Source organism: Silurus aristotelis (genome assembly GCF_946808225.1).
Source record: "Silurus aristotelis genome assembly, chromosome: 2".
Lineage (NCBI taxonomy): Eukaryota > Metazoa > Chordata > Actinopteri > Siluriformes > Siluridae > Silurus > Silurus aristotelis.
Window position 1 is genome coordinate 4,287,496 of NC_139575.1, and position 15,549 is coordinate 4,303,044.

Consider the following 15,549-nt stretch of genomic DNA (forward strand, 5'->3'; position numbering starts at 1 on the left):
ATATAGAAAAAAAGATGCGATAGATAGATAGATAGATAGATAGATAGATAGATAGATAGATAGATAGATAGATAGATAGATAGATAGATAGATAGATAGATAGATAGATACTGTAATAAAAACATTTAATAAAATATATTAAAATTAAACACACCAGTTTATTCCGAATAAATGCACAACACTTGACTAAATCGATACCCATCATTCAGGAAAGCTTAGAATTAACTGGTCTGGTGTGTTTATAATTCTTTTATATTTTAATTTTATTTTTTTATTCATTATTTATTTGTTTTATCTTTACTTCAGATATTATATTTATTGTTTATTATTTTGTAGCATAGAATAAATGCAAAGGCAACTTGGATTCAACTAACTGACCTGAACTGCTGATAATAATTAAGTAAGTAAGTAAACAAACAAATTAATTAATTAATTAATCAATCAATCAATCAATCAATATATCAATAAATAAATACACTCTATTGCTATATTATTTTAGCACATGATTGGTGTGTGATCCCCATTTGCAGTTATAATAAGCTCCACTCTTCTGGGAAGAAGTTCCACTAGATTTTGGAGTGTGATTGTGGAGGTTTGTGGAGTTTCAGGTAGTGATGAAGGTGAGGTAAGGAGGCCTGGAGTGCAGTCAGCATTCACATTCATACCACAGGTGTTCAATAGAGTTAAGCTCTTCAGATCTTTCACTCAAACCCATGTAAAGCATACATGGAGCTGGCTTTGTGCACCAGGGGCATCGTCATGCTGGAATTTCCTGCTACCAAATTCTGTACAATTGTGTGCCTCCGGCTTTAAGGTAACAGTTTAGGAAAGGACCACATATGGCTAGATGACCCAATACTTTTGTCCAAAAAAGTGTACATACTCCAAACCTGCATTCACATCTACAATATTGCATTTCAGTTTTTTTGTGGACCTGCTAGCTGACTAATCTGCAGAACATTAGCTAATTAAACAGCATATATGAAAAAACATTTCTCTGAGAGTATAGAGAACTTTGATATACAGGTTTAAAAACCCAAAACCCTTAATATTGACAAAAGGCTAAGCCTGGTTGTACATGTGATGAACATAAAAAGAAAAGCTATGGGTTGTATTTTCTCCCAGACATCATCCTGGAGGCGAGGTACGGCTCTCAGCACAGGAAGCAGAGAAGGAGTCGCACGGCCTTCACTGCTCAGCAGCTGGAGGCGCTCGAGAAAACGTTCCAGAAAACACACTACCCTGATGTAGTGATGAGAGAACGACTGGCAATGTGCACCAACCTGCCTGAGGCTCGAGTACAGGTATGTTGTGTACACAAACACAAACACACACACACACTGGAGTGGATTTTAAATGAGAACGATGGACTATTGTTGTAACAGTACAGTAATCCACTGTGTGGTGAAAACTGGACAAAACAAAATCTCCAACAAAGAAAGATTGTTACAGAGATCAGAAATCATTGACAGGAAGCATCACATTTGCTGCACATTTTTACACCGTCATCATATCTCCTCCACTAGGTTTGGTTTAAGAACAGACGAGCAAAGTTCCGTAAGAAGCAACGCAGTCTGCAGAAAGAGCAGCTCCAAAAGCAAAAAGAGGGGGAGTCAGAAGGAAACCAGGAAGCAGAGAGTAAAGAAGAAGCACCACCCAGTAGAACACCTCAAACTCCTCAAACTCCCCAAACTGCACATTCGCCTCCAGATGAGCTGAGTGAGGAAGTGAACGTTACGTCCCCTGAGCACTCAGGGGTGGAGTCAGGAGCAGAGGATTTGACTGACAGAGAGGACGAGCTATCGTCGTTAAGAGAGGAGGAGAAGAAAGTGTCGGGGCCAGGGGGCACAATGTCACCAAGCAAACTACTGAATCAAAAATCAGGTAACTCACTCAGACGTAAGACCCTGAATTAGTTTTGGGTTAATGGTGGTTGAGATGCTGTGTAGACTGTACCTGAAAACAGAATGCAATGATTTGCAAATGCTATCAAACCATATTCTATTCACGATAGACCAAAATGCAGATGTACCATCATAAAGGAAAAAATCTGGTAATTTTGAACCACATCACATCTCAACAAAAGTTGGAACAAGGCCCTGTTTACCTCTGTATAGCATCTTCTCTTATTTTATTAACAGTCCGTATATGCCTGAGAACCGAGGAGACCGTTTGCAGGAGTTTTGGAAGAGGCATGTTGTATTATTCATATCTGATATAGGTTTCTAGCTGCTTAACAGTCCTGGGTTTTCTTTGTCATGTTGTTTGTTTCATGATGCATCAAATGTTTTTAATTGGCCAATTCAGCACCCAGACTCTTCTACTATAAAGCCATGATGTTGTAATTGGTGCAGGGTGTGGGTTAGCATTGTCTTGCTGAAATAGGCAAGTCCTTTCCTGAATAAGGAAAATTGTTTTTACCTTTTAGCATTGATGGTGCCTTTCCAGATGTACAAGCTGCCCATTCTATAAGCATTAATGCACTTACATACCATAAAAGGTTTTTAAATTGAGCACTGATTGCAAGATACATGATCCCACTTTTTAGTCCAGAGGATGTGGCATCCATGGTTTTCAAAAAGCATTTAAAAATGTGTCTATTGTTGTTGGTGTATTTTATCTTTGCGTGTTAGAGTTTTAGCCTACATATTTGGATGGCATGGCAAGGTGTGTTCACAATGATTTCTGGATGTGTTAACAAGTCAATGCAGTGATTTCCTTTGTTCTATTTTTCTATCGTTTTCTATTCTAGATTTCTGTTTTTTTAAGCTTTTTGGAACAGTCAGTAGTTTTTCCACCACAGGAAAGTTTTAATTAGGTGAGGGAATGGACATTTAAAGAACAGGAAGTTTTGTACAACCCCAGTTCCAAAAAAGTTGGGAAGCTGTAAATACATACAGAATACAATGATTTGAAAATCTCATAAACCCATATTTTATTCACAATAGAACATAACAAATGTTTGAAGTGCAGAAATGTACTAAATAAGGTCATTTTAAATTTGATGGCTGCAACACGTCTCAAAAAACAAAAAAAATTAATTGTTATTAAAATTAAACATTTGAAAAAATGGTGTATCTTAGAGAGGCAGAGTCACTTCAGAATTAAAAATAGGCAGAGCTTCATGATCTTTAGAAGACTGTGTCTACAAATTGAGGAACAATTTCAGAATAATGTTCATCAAAAAAAATAGCAACACATTTAAATATCTCATCATTTACAGTACATAATATCATAAAAAATCTTAAGGAAATTAGAGAATTCTCTGCGCACAAGTGACAAGGTTGAGAATCAAAATTGGATGGCAGTGATCTTCGGGCCCTCAGGTGGAGATGCGAAGAAAGGATTTCACTGTGCTGTAATATATGTGACGTGTACAAAAAAACTTTTTTTTATAGTGACTATATGTTATATAAGGATAGGAGAAGTTCAGAAAGGGAAATTTACTTGTTTGAAATTTTCATGGATGTTCCACAATAAATGTAATTATAAACAGATCGTCAGGTTACTATCGGACTTAGTCAAGTCAAGTCAAGTCAAGTTTATTTCTACAGCGCTTTTAACAACAGACATTGTCTCAAAGCAGCTTTACAGAAATTAACAGTTAAGGTGAATGGTGTGCATTTATCCCTGATGAGCAGCCATGGCGACTGTGGCAAGGATAAACTCCCTTAGATGTTATGAGGAAGAAACCTTGAGAGGAACCAGACCAAAAAGGGAACCCATCCTTATTTGGGTGGCATCAAGAGTTTGATCATAAATCTTTCAACAGTACAGAACACTGGAGAGTGAGAACTAACATGAGCACTAGAGTAAAAGATTACATTTACATTTGCGGCATTTGGCAGACGCCCTTATCCAGAGCGACTTACAACTGAGCAGGGGGTGGTCTGAGTTAGGGCTTTTGCTCAAGGGCCCAGCAGTGGCAGCTTGGTGATGGTGGGATTTGAACCTGTGACCTTCCGATCCAAAGTCAAATGCCTTAACCACTGAGCTACCACCTAGCTACCTGAGCTAGCACCTGAGCTACCACCTAATGTTCTTTCTACAGTCTTATACAGTCATTATGGTTATAAAACTAGGAGCTACTGAGCTCAACATTTGCAATCATCACAGATCCAACACCAGCTTCTCCATGCCAGAGCCTTTAAACACTCCAGGAGGTCCAATGTCAAAACTCCACACATGTAGTGGGATCCAAATGGCGCTGGTACGTCTCTAGATGGTTCGGAAAGTTTGCAGGGTCGGCATCTACTTCTTTTAAGGTCCATAATCTTCATGAGGTGGGACGTGACTGGGGCCGAAGCAACCTCAGGATGCCTCGGGATGGGGAGAGAAAGAGAAGCAGTGGAGAGGATTTAGCGTAGCTGCTGTTCATGATATTAACAGCACAAGTTGATAATGTGCATGTGATCAGATGTTCTGGAGCACAAGGTTATGATGTGATGTGTGTTATGTGTAGGCTTTGCTAAAAAGATATGTTTTTAATCTGCACTTAAACTGGGAGAGTGTGTCTGAGCCCCGAACACTGTCAGGAAGACTATTCCAGAGTTTAGGAGCTAAATGTGAGAATGTTCTACCGCCTTTAGTGGACTTTGCTATTCTAGGAACTACTAGAAGCCCAGAGTTTTGAGATCTCAAGGAGCGTGACGAATTGTAGCGTGTTAAAAGACTGGATAGATACATGGGAGCCAAAACATTTAGTGTTTTGTAGGTAAGTAGCAGTAGTTTGTAGTGGATTTGAAACTTAACAGGAAGCCAGTGCAGGGATGATAAGATTGGGGTCATATTTTCTCGACCTTGTGAGAACTCTGGCTGCCACATTCTGGACAAACTGTAACTTGTTTATTAATGATGCAGGACATCCACCTAGTAATGCATTACAATAGTCCATTCTGGAGGTCATGAACGCATGGACGAGCGTCTCTGCATCAGATAGGTGGGAGAAGCCCTGTTTTTGTAATATGGTTGATATGACTTTGATTCCTTAAACCTATTACGTAAAGAATGATCTACATACATCTACATATTACACTGCTGATATGGTACTTTTTTCTTTGTATTCCTTCCAGATTCTTCTCTGGAGTCTCCATCTCTCTCGTCCTCCAGCATTCTCAACACTGGTTTAGTCCAAACCAACTCCTATGCCTCGTCTCCTCTCAGCCTCTTCCGTCTACAGGAGCAATTTCGCCAGCACATGGCTGCCACGAACAACCTAATGCACTACACACCATTTGATATGGCCATCCCGTCCTCGTCCTCCCCGTCCTCTTCCTCCGCCTCGTCTTCTTTAGCTTACCTGGGCATGAACATAAACATGAACATGCCATCTCCACTTGGGCCTCTGCAGTGCCAGTCATATTACCAGTCTCTGTCCCAGCAGGTGTGGAGCAGCTTAAACAGCAAGACGAGCAGCATCGAGAACCTGCGTTTCAGAGCAAAGCAGCATGCAGCCTCGCTCGGGTTGGACATGCTGCCTGACTGATCTCAAAACTTGAGATATACAAAAAAAAGAGAAACGTATTGAGCTTTACCTCCATTATCATAAATAGTAATGAACCACGTGAAAGAAGGACAAACTGAGAAATAGCTTTGTTGTGTTTGTTTTCAACAGATAAACAATGGAAATATTATACAACCCCAATTCCAGAAAAGTTGACAATGTGTAAATTGTAAATAAAAACAGAAAGTAAGGATTCGCAAATTTCATAAACCCATATTCTAGTCACAATAAAACAAACAAAAAACATTGACTGAAAATATATACCATTTTAAGGAAAATGTGTCATTTTAAATTTGATGGGTCTCAAAAAAGTTGAGACAGGGCCATGTGTACCTCTGTGTAGCCTCACATCTTCTGTCCATATACATTTGGTAACTGTGGAGACCAATGCTAAAGTTTTGGGAGTGGAATGTTGTCCCATATGTATCTGATATGGGATTTTATCTGCTTCACAGGTCTGGGTCTTTTTTGTTGTGTTTTTCATTTTATGTTTCATCAAATGGTTTTAAATGGCTAAATGTCTAGACTGCAAGCAGGTCAGTTTCTGGACTCTTCTACTACAAAGTCATGCTATTTTAATAGATGCAGTATGCAATTTGCAATGTCTTGTTTAAATATGCAGGGCCTTCCCTGAAAAGGATGTTGTCTGGATGGAAGCATTTGCTGCTTTAAAACCTGTATATACTATTTAGAATTAACAGAGCCTTTCCGAATGTTCAAGCTGTCCATTCCAAAGGCACTAATACACACCCATGCCAACAGAGATGTGGCTTTTTTAATGGAACACTAATAACAAGCCAGATGGTCCCTCTCCTCTTTAGTCCGGAGGATGCGGTGTCCATGGTTGCCAAAAAAAAAGAAATTTCATTAGTCTGACCACAGAACAGTTTTGCCTCGTTTTAAATGAGCTTTGGCCCAGAGAGGATGCCGGTCTTTCTGGATCATGTTCACGCATGCCTTCTTCGTTGCATTTATTTTTAACATCTTTGCATTTAGATTTAACCTGCATTTGTGGATGCAAACTGTGTTTACAGACAATGATTTCTGGAGGTGTTTCTGAGTCCTTGCAGTGATTTCCAATACAGAATAATGACTGTTTTAAATGCAGTGCCGCCTGAGGGGACTAAGATCATGGCCATCGAAGATACATTTTTGACATTGTCCCTTGTGCACAGACATTTCTTTCAAATGCTTGATTATATGATGTACTGTAAATAATATTATATTCAACTTTTGCAATTTCATGTTCAGGAACATTCAGTCTTTCACAAATTTTTGAAGCTTTGCCCATCTTTACTTCTGAGAGACTCTACCTCTCTAAGATACACTATTTATAACCAATCATCTTACTGACCTGTTGTCAATTAACCTCATTAGTTGCAAAATGTTTCTGCAACTGTTTAATTTTAATAACACTTTTTTCAGACTTTTGTTGCTCTTTTCCAACATTTGTGAGACGTGTTGCAGCCATCAAAGTACTCAAATGTTTTTTTTTCCATTTAATGGCACATTTCTTTACTTTAAACATTTGATTTGTTCTTTCTGTGAATAAAATATGGGTTTGTGAGATTTGCAAATCATTGCATTCTGGTTATATTTACATTTTATCCAAATTTTATGGAATTGGGGTTCTGAGATGTATTTTTGCGATCTATAGAACCCACGAACAGAAAAGTGAGACTATAGAAGCTGACCTCTTGCATCCATTCAGCTGTGTAAATGCACTAGTGTTGCAATTGCTTTCACTTACACTACTTATTTCTGCTTTAGTATGATAGAGAGAAAACAAGAGAGATATATAAATGACTCAATGCATCAGTGGTCAATATTTGCATTATAGACACCTTAAATCCAATGCTACACTACAAAACATGGTACAAAATAATAATAAAACAAAATATTTGTTCTTCAATAAATGTTTGTACTTCAGATTAACTATATTTTTGAGTGTCCCATTCTACATCCATCCCCATTTCCTGTTATAATAACCTCCACTATTCTGAGAAGATGTTCCACTAGATTTTGTGGAGATTTGCGTGAGATTCATTAAGCAACGAGGGTGTTAGTAAAAGGCACAACAAAAGGTAAAAGGGCATTGTCATACTGGAACAAGTTCTGGGTCTCCTACTTCAGGTGAAGGAAAAGTTTCATTCTTCTACATCCATATAGGCTTTGAATGTCCATATAGTGTAGGTTACATCCATTATAAAACAGTATAATTACCTGCATGTCCTCATGACATTAAGCAATAAGTTCTCTCAGTTTCGAACACAGTGATTTTCAAACCATTCATGGAAAGTTCACTTTTCTAAAAACATTACAATCCTTTGCATATTCTTTATAAACTCCTGAGGCTCCTGAGTCTTGTAAATACACCATGTTATGTTCTGGATGATGCTTATTTATGCTCAAGAGTCTCACAGCATATAAAATATATAAAATATGCAGTCGTATAGCATATATATTGCCGTCTGGACTTTTTTTCTGGATTGTTAACGTAAAATGTGAATAAATTATCTGTGAAATGCAAGAAAATTAAAAAGTATACCTGCGAAACACGTGACAAGTTTCATTCTGTGGTATCTTTAGTACAGTTACTGTACCAATTAAAAGTAGATTCAGTTTAATTTTAATTATTTTTATTTGTATAGGGCTTTTAACAATGGACATTGTCTCACAGCAGCTTTACATAGATTTTTTAGTGGTATGAAAGAATGTATAAATTTAGTTCCTATCAGTTTGTTACACATGATTATAATTATATCCCTAATGAGGGAGCCAGTGGTGACTGTGTCAAGGAAAAATTCCCTGAGGAAAAAACCTTGAGAGGAACCAGACTCAATACCAGTGACAGGCCGTGCATTTGGTACCTCGGCCTTCAGTGGGGACTTACCTGACTTGATCCACCTCTTAATACCACCACTATCACGTCGCAATTATAGAAACCATCAATACAATACAATGTGTGGCATTACAGAGAAAGAGGAATTTCACATATGGAGGGTAAAAACCATTTTACTAAAGCAAGAAAGCCAGTTAAGACTCCAAACCTCCACACTACAACCGCAACTGTGCACATACATCATCTGGAGCAGTTCAGAATCAATATTTGTCTAATAACATGACAAAAACATTAAAATGTAAATAAAATACAACCTATTTACCAGAGATGCAAACTCATAATGTGCAGCGCTCCTCAGAGGCTGTAATCCAGTGGTACCGCACGTATTCACTGGTCTGGAAGTGGTGAACAAACCCTTTCCCGGGCTAAAACATGCTAGATAGCTTCGGGGTTGGCCGACCTCCTCATGATGTCTAGCTTTTCTTCAAAATGGATTTTTAAGTATGTCCAAAACCAAATTAATTTCTGTTCCTCCGTAGGTGTAAAAAAGTCTAACTCAGATGTATTAATGTGTGCAGAGCTACACACGTGTTTTACCAGTCGAACTCGGCTGTAACAGTTTCCCTCTGAACAACCAATCAGAGGAAGGAAAAATGCTGACGCTATTCTGGGCCAGCTAGCTGCCCTGTGAGGCGAATATGAAATCTGATTGATTAAAGAAACAGACTAATTTCTCATTGAGACTAAGGTAAAAAGGCCAGCAGTACTGACTTTGAAGGCCCTTTGCAGATTAGATTGACATGGCAGCACATAGAGGCTGAAATCTAATTGGACAAAAAACTAACATCCACATACACTGGAAGCAGTGTAGCCGAGAGAAACGCTATGAAATGAAGAGAATAAACTGTTGGGAATAAATTAATACAATTTCATGGAACAAATATTAGAATTTAGGTTGTAGCTGTAGGTCAGTGCTTTTGAGTGTTGAGGCCAGCAGAGAAGGCTTTGCTCACCCTGACCGCCCACCACTATTTAAAACCCATCTTTATCATGGTGGCATCAAATTTACTCCGTTTGCTCTTATAAAAAGCTCCACTCGTTCTGAGAAGATGTTCCACTAGATTTTTTGTGGCGATTTATGGAGATTCATTCAGCTACAAGAGCATTAACAGTTGCTGATTTAGGTGAGGTGAGGAGGTTGCAGTCAACATGAAAATTTCCTCCTGAAGGTGTTCAATAGAATTGGGGTGCTAAATTCCCAATCCAACGCATGTAAAACATATCTTCATGAATTTGTGCACTTTGTGTTATGCTGAAACAGGTTTGGGTCTCCTAGTTCAAGTGAACGGAATATTCCATGCTACCAAACGCATCTGATGATGTTTTATACACTTGTGCACCTCCAGATTTTGTGGTAATACCACATATGGATGGAAAAGTCAGATGTCCCAGTATGTATGTCCATATAGTGTATGTAAGAGTTATTTACTAAGGGGATTCATAGTCTGTGTCCAAGTGAACAAATATCAGAATTGGTGGAAGAAGTAGGTCTTTAGCCATTGTTTAAAGACTGCTAGTGACTCTTCGGACATAGTAAGTTCCTTTTACCAGCTAGTCTTTAACCAGTATCTTTAGAGTACTGTACAGTTTAGAGTTAGATGTTGTGAAATGCTGTGAAGTCCATTTTTTGGTCCATTTTTGCTCTTATTTGAGCTCCATTGTTTTAAATCAGATGCAGGCAGCAACAAGAAGTTAATGGAGGGTGTTTAGTGAAGAGAGCTGTGTAAGGGGTTGTGTAAGAATTTGGAAGTGCTGAAAGACACTTCCAGAAAACCTCACAAAAATCTACATTTGTGTGGAACATCTACAGTACACATACCAACCTGTGACGAAGAATAACTGTCAGTTCTCTATTAGACTTGGATTATGTGGGGCGTCCGTCATACAAGTCCTTTAAGTGCAATCATTTCCTAGTGTGTGTGTGTGTGTGTGTGTGTGTGTGTGTGTGTGTGTGTGTGTGTGTGTGTGTGTGTGTGTGTGTGTGTTAAGCTGCTCATCAGAGCTCTTTGATGTGTATCAGGTCTGTAGGTTTTTAACAGGATTTAGCCGGCTGACAGGCGGCTGAATGTGTGGAGGAACTGTGATGGCAGCAGGGCTGGAAAACGCTGCAACAGGATTAGGATCATATTCTAACAGCCGCTGTCACCTCATGAATGAGCTCCGCTTCCCCAGAGACAGCTTGCCTTGAAAACACGCTGGCTGGCTGTGTGTGTGTGTGTGTGTGTGTGTGTGTGTGTGTGTGTGTGTGTGTGCATTAAGTAATGGCTAACCTTATTACCCATCATTAGCAAGATCATTTTAAATGCTAAATGTTAGCTCTTATCTGTTATGACTGTAGCTAGCTAGTTAACTGTAATGTTAAAACTAGCATGCTAACCGCTAAGTTGTCTGTGTCTGCAGGCAACCATACATTAAGCATTAAGCTAGGTAGGAAATATAATATTGATGTGTTTTTTCAAATGTAGCATTTATACGTATAATTATTAAAGTATTAATTATTTACTGTATTTATTGAAATATTCTACACTCTGACAGTTGCTTTAGTTAATGTAGTATAACTGGTATATCAGGAATAATAAGCAGGCTAACCTTTAAAGTAGTTAATGTGCAGCTTGTATAGCAGTACTGATTTACTGTCCTCTAAAAATAACTTAACATACAGCAATTATTGTCAAAATAGCTGGTAAGAAATGTGAGTACACCCTCAGTGAACATGTCAAAACTGTGTCCATAGTGTGAATATTTTGTGTGAGCACCACTCTTATGTAGCACTGCCTTAATCATCCTGGGTGTGGAATTCACCAGAGCTGCACAGGTTGTTTCTGGGATCCTCTTCCACTCCTCCATAATGACATCATGGAGCTGCTGGATGTTAGACACATGGTGCTCCTCCACCTTCAGCTTGATAATGCCTCACAGGTGCTCAATAGGGTTCAGGTCTGGAGACATACTTCCACCTTATCATCTTCAGCTTCCTCAGCAAGGCAGTTGTCATCTTGGTGTGTGTTTGAGGTTGTTATTATGTTGGAAAACATGCTGGACACCATCTGAGCCAAAACAAGTTTATCTTGTCTTGTCTAATCAGACCACAGGACATGGTTCCAGTAATTTATGCTCTTGGACAGGTTGTCTCCAGCAAACTTTTGTGGGATTTCTTGTAAGCAGCTTCAGAAGAAGCTTCCTTCTGGGACAAAGACCACGCAAACCGATTTGATGCCGTGTGTGGCGTACAGTCTGAGCCTTGACAAGTGGATCTTCTGCTTCTTTAACCTTTAAAGCAATGCTGCAGCACTCATGTGTCTGTTTTTTACAGCAGATTCTGCACCTGACCACAGCACGAGGACTACATTTCTTTGATGGACCCTTGCGAGGCCTGTTCTGAGTGCAACTCAGTGGAACTCGTCTAGGAAATCCTCTCTATGACTCTGGCCACTGTACTTTTTCAGCCATCTTCGTGGGGAACACCAATTCTAATTCTCAAATCCTCAGAGAGTCTTTACAATGAGGTGACATGTTGAACATCCAGTGGTCAGTATGAGAGAATTGAACTCAAAGCACCAAATTTGAACTGCTATTATACAAGATACACAAATGAGTCTGGTCCCGACAAGCCAAAACAAGACAAAAACATAATCATAATGAATAGAAAGTGTGGCTTTGCACAGTTAAACAACGTACAGCTGTTTTGACAGTAATGGCTGTGAGTTATTTTTCAGAGGACAGTAAATCTGTACTGCTATACATGCTGCACAGTGACTACTTTAAAATATATCCAAGTTTCATTTCTATAGTATTGTTTTTACATTGACTGTATTTGGCAGACACCCTTTTTTACAGCGACTTACAGCTAGCACCTGCACACATGGGACAGTGGAAAAGCATTAGTTATGTGATCAAGCGATTGTGTGCTTAGTGTTGTCAACACTTGCTTAGGTAAAGTAGCCAACACATGCATAAAATAATTGTGGGAATAATGATGATTGGTCACTAGGAGCATTCATGCTCAGTGATTGGCCTTTGGGAGCAATAGTAAGCTATGATTTGTCATTGGAATCAATATTGATTAGTTATTGGTCATTGAGATAAATCTTCTTCTTTTTCTTTCGGCTGCTTCAATTAGGGGTCGCCACAGCGGATCATCCGTCTCCATACCACCCTGTCCTCTACATCTGCCTCTTTCACACCAACTACCTGCATGTCTTCCCTCACCACATCCATGAACCTCCTCCTTGGTCTTCCTTTTTTCCTCCTTCCTGGTGGCTCCATCATCAGCATTCTTCTACCAATATAATTTATGTCCCTCCTCTGCACGTCCCCACATGTCACCCAAACATCCTACATGAGCTATCCCTCTAATAAACTCATTTCTAAGGTCATTGAGATAAATAGTGGTCACTAATTGATTAGTGGAATTAGTGGTGGTCACTGATTGGTTATTGAAAGCAATGGTGGTCATTGATTGGTCACCTGGAGAAATGGTGAGTATCTCTGGTTTGTGTTTCTGAAAGGCACTCAGTCAGTTTGGCTTGTGTTAGCCTGAATCCTAATGCAGATTTATTAACTAGCAAATGTGTACACATTTCTTTATTTTGAATGATATGAAAGTCCTTTTACACTTCACTTTCATACCACACTTTTTATTTTCTGTTGCTCTTCCAACCTGGTTTATCCTTTAGCTAATTTGGGTGGTCAAAGTTGTGATCATTAATGGCACTAGTTAATGAAAATCTGTAAATAAATCTTGAAAGTTTGAAATTTGAAGCTGAACTTCCAGGTGCTCACTGAGAAGCTAAACCTTTGGACACACTTCTTGAAAAAAGTGGATGAGATGGACTCAGGTGTATATCTTCCAGACATTGGGTGCTAATGCTGACATGAACCATCGGCATTTCTCCATTTACACTACCTGTTTAAGCTCATTTGCACTGCATTTATCACTTCAATGTAAACCAATTTGGCCCAAAACCAGACATAGCAGGAGCTCAAGTGACTGATAATAGAGAAAGAGAATCGTGTCCAGCAACTATGCTTTTCATCCTGCTGGATAAGCAGCATAACGCAAACCTGCATCGCCAAAGTGTTGAGTCACAGAATCTTCACAATCGTGCTCAGAGCTTAAATTCTGCTGTACACGGATCAGCAGACTCGCGTAAAAACTCGCATCGGCGTAGCGATGTAAAGATTTAACATGTTGTGTGAAACTTTTATCGTCCACAAGGCAGACGTGTCCCATGACAAACGTTATTAGCTCCAGCATTAGGACGATATCAGGACCTCGGTGGCTCTGGACGTCTTTCGAATGAGACATTACGAGGGAATGATCCTGGTTTAACTGAAGGCACTTCTCATCTTTAAAGCATGTGATGGCTTTTCAGGAGAAAATGGCTTCGGAGAAGTTTATATAAGATTGCTTGGCGTTTCCCGGCGAACTGACTGAGGTGTTTTCCGCTCACCAATGAGACGTGAAATGCTGTTTTTGTCCAAAGGATGTTTTTTGGATCTTTTTTTTGCCAGGTGCAGCAGGTGCTTTGCTGTTGGAAAGTGAATGCTGATGCTAATGATGATTTACATGATGCATACCAGTGGACTGCCTTTTTTTAAACATTCTTCCTTTCTTTTCTACAATATTTTATGCTTTTTCATTCTTCACTTTATTTCCTATTGATCTGCCTCCTTCAATATTTCTCTGCTTTTTCTTACTTTTTTCTTGGTATTTACTTAATCTGCGTTTGACTTTTGCTTCCTTTACTTTCTCCTTCAATTTACTTTTTGTCCTTTATTTTGTCTTTTGCTTTGTTACATTATATGGCAGATGTTTACAAGGTTTGTGGACATCTGACCATAAGCTAGCTACAGGTATGTGCTTTTTGAATATGCTGTTCCACATTGAGTCCTGATTGGCTGTTATAATAACCTCCACTCTTTAGGGAAGAATTTCCACTAGACTTTGTGGAGATTTGTGTGAGATTCATTCAGCTACAAGGGTGTTAGTAAAGTCAGGTGTTGATGTACAGTAGTTGAGGTGAGGAGGCCTGGGGTGCAGTCAGCGTTCGATAGGGTTGGTGCTCTATAGCAGGAGATCTTCCACTCCAACCCATGTAAAGCAGATCTTCACGAAGCATCATACCAAGGGGCATTGTCATGCTGGAACAGGTTTGAGTCCTAGTTCAAGTGAGGGGAAAATTTCCCACATTTCCCTTCTGCCCTTTCATTTTTTGTGCTTTAAAAAAATTATCTCATTATTATATATCTGGGGTGTAACGGTACACAAAATTCACAGTTCGGTATGTACCTCGGTTTTTAAGTCAAGTTTCAGGTCAATTTCGGTATGTTTGGGGGACAAAATGCAAAACATACAATTGTTGTCATTTTTATTAAATAATTTATTTATTTATTTATTTATTTATTAATTAATTTATTCATTTATTCATTTTCTCCCGCTTATCCATAATTCGGGTCGCGGGGGCAGCAGTCTAAGCAGGCCCCCGCCTTTGACTGCTGCCCAATCCTCACAGCACCGTCCCTTACGGTCCCTCCTGCAGGTGGTGAGCCCACGGGAAGTTAATTAATTTATTCGTTTATTATTGATAACATTTAAGATCATCAACATTTGAACAGTTTAGATTTTTTTAACAATTGTAAATAAAAATGCCTGCTTGGTTAAATAATATAAAATATTATAAAATATTATATGAAAAAAATCTTTATTATACTGATTAAATTGAGTAATCAATTAAATTGCCACAAATTAAACTAATTAAATTAAAATAAATGAATTGAAAAATGAAATTTTATAGTTTACATTTGTCAGACCACATTTTGGTAATACAGATGTGCATGTAAGTGTGTGTGTGTGTGTGTGTGTGTGTGTGTGTGTGTTTGTTTTACACTTAATATTACATTTTGTAAAGATATGATCTACTGTTGTATTTATTTCAGCATACTTTAACAAATGTCTTAATTCCTTCCAACATTTATTCATTTACTCTCTCGATAAGTGGAATTGTCAGGATTTTCTGCTTTTAAGAGAAATTTTTTAAGCTGGACCCAAAATGCTTAAGAATTCTTTGGTGTTTTAAAACATGCGCGAAACAAATCGTATTTCCGGTACGAAGTGAGTCGCCACAGTGACACTGCGCTAACT

At 38.7% G+C, this 15,549-nt stretch overlaps 1 protein-coding gene across 1 annotated transcript in view; it reads left to right on the forward strand.

Moving 5' to 3' along the window:
- Positions 1-7,413, forward strand: part of LOC310738597 (diencephalon/mesencephalon homeobox protein 1-B-like) — a 12,097-nt gene extending 4,684 nt beyond the window's left edge. Inside the window, exons 4-6 of the mRNA XM_083563723.1 lie at positions 1,126-1,304; positions 1,527-1,884; positions 5,073-7,413. Coding sequence (XP_083419849.1) covers positions 1,126-1,304; positions 1,527-1,884; positions 5,073-5,485 — 950 coding nt within the window. The 3' untranslated portion in view covers positions 5,486-7,413. The remainder of the gene's footprint in view (positions 1-1,125; positions 1,305-1,526; positions 1,885-5,072) is intronic.
- Positions 7,414-15,549: the final 8,136 nt, after the last annotated feature.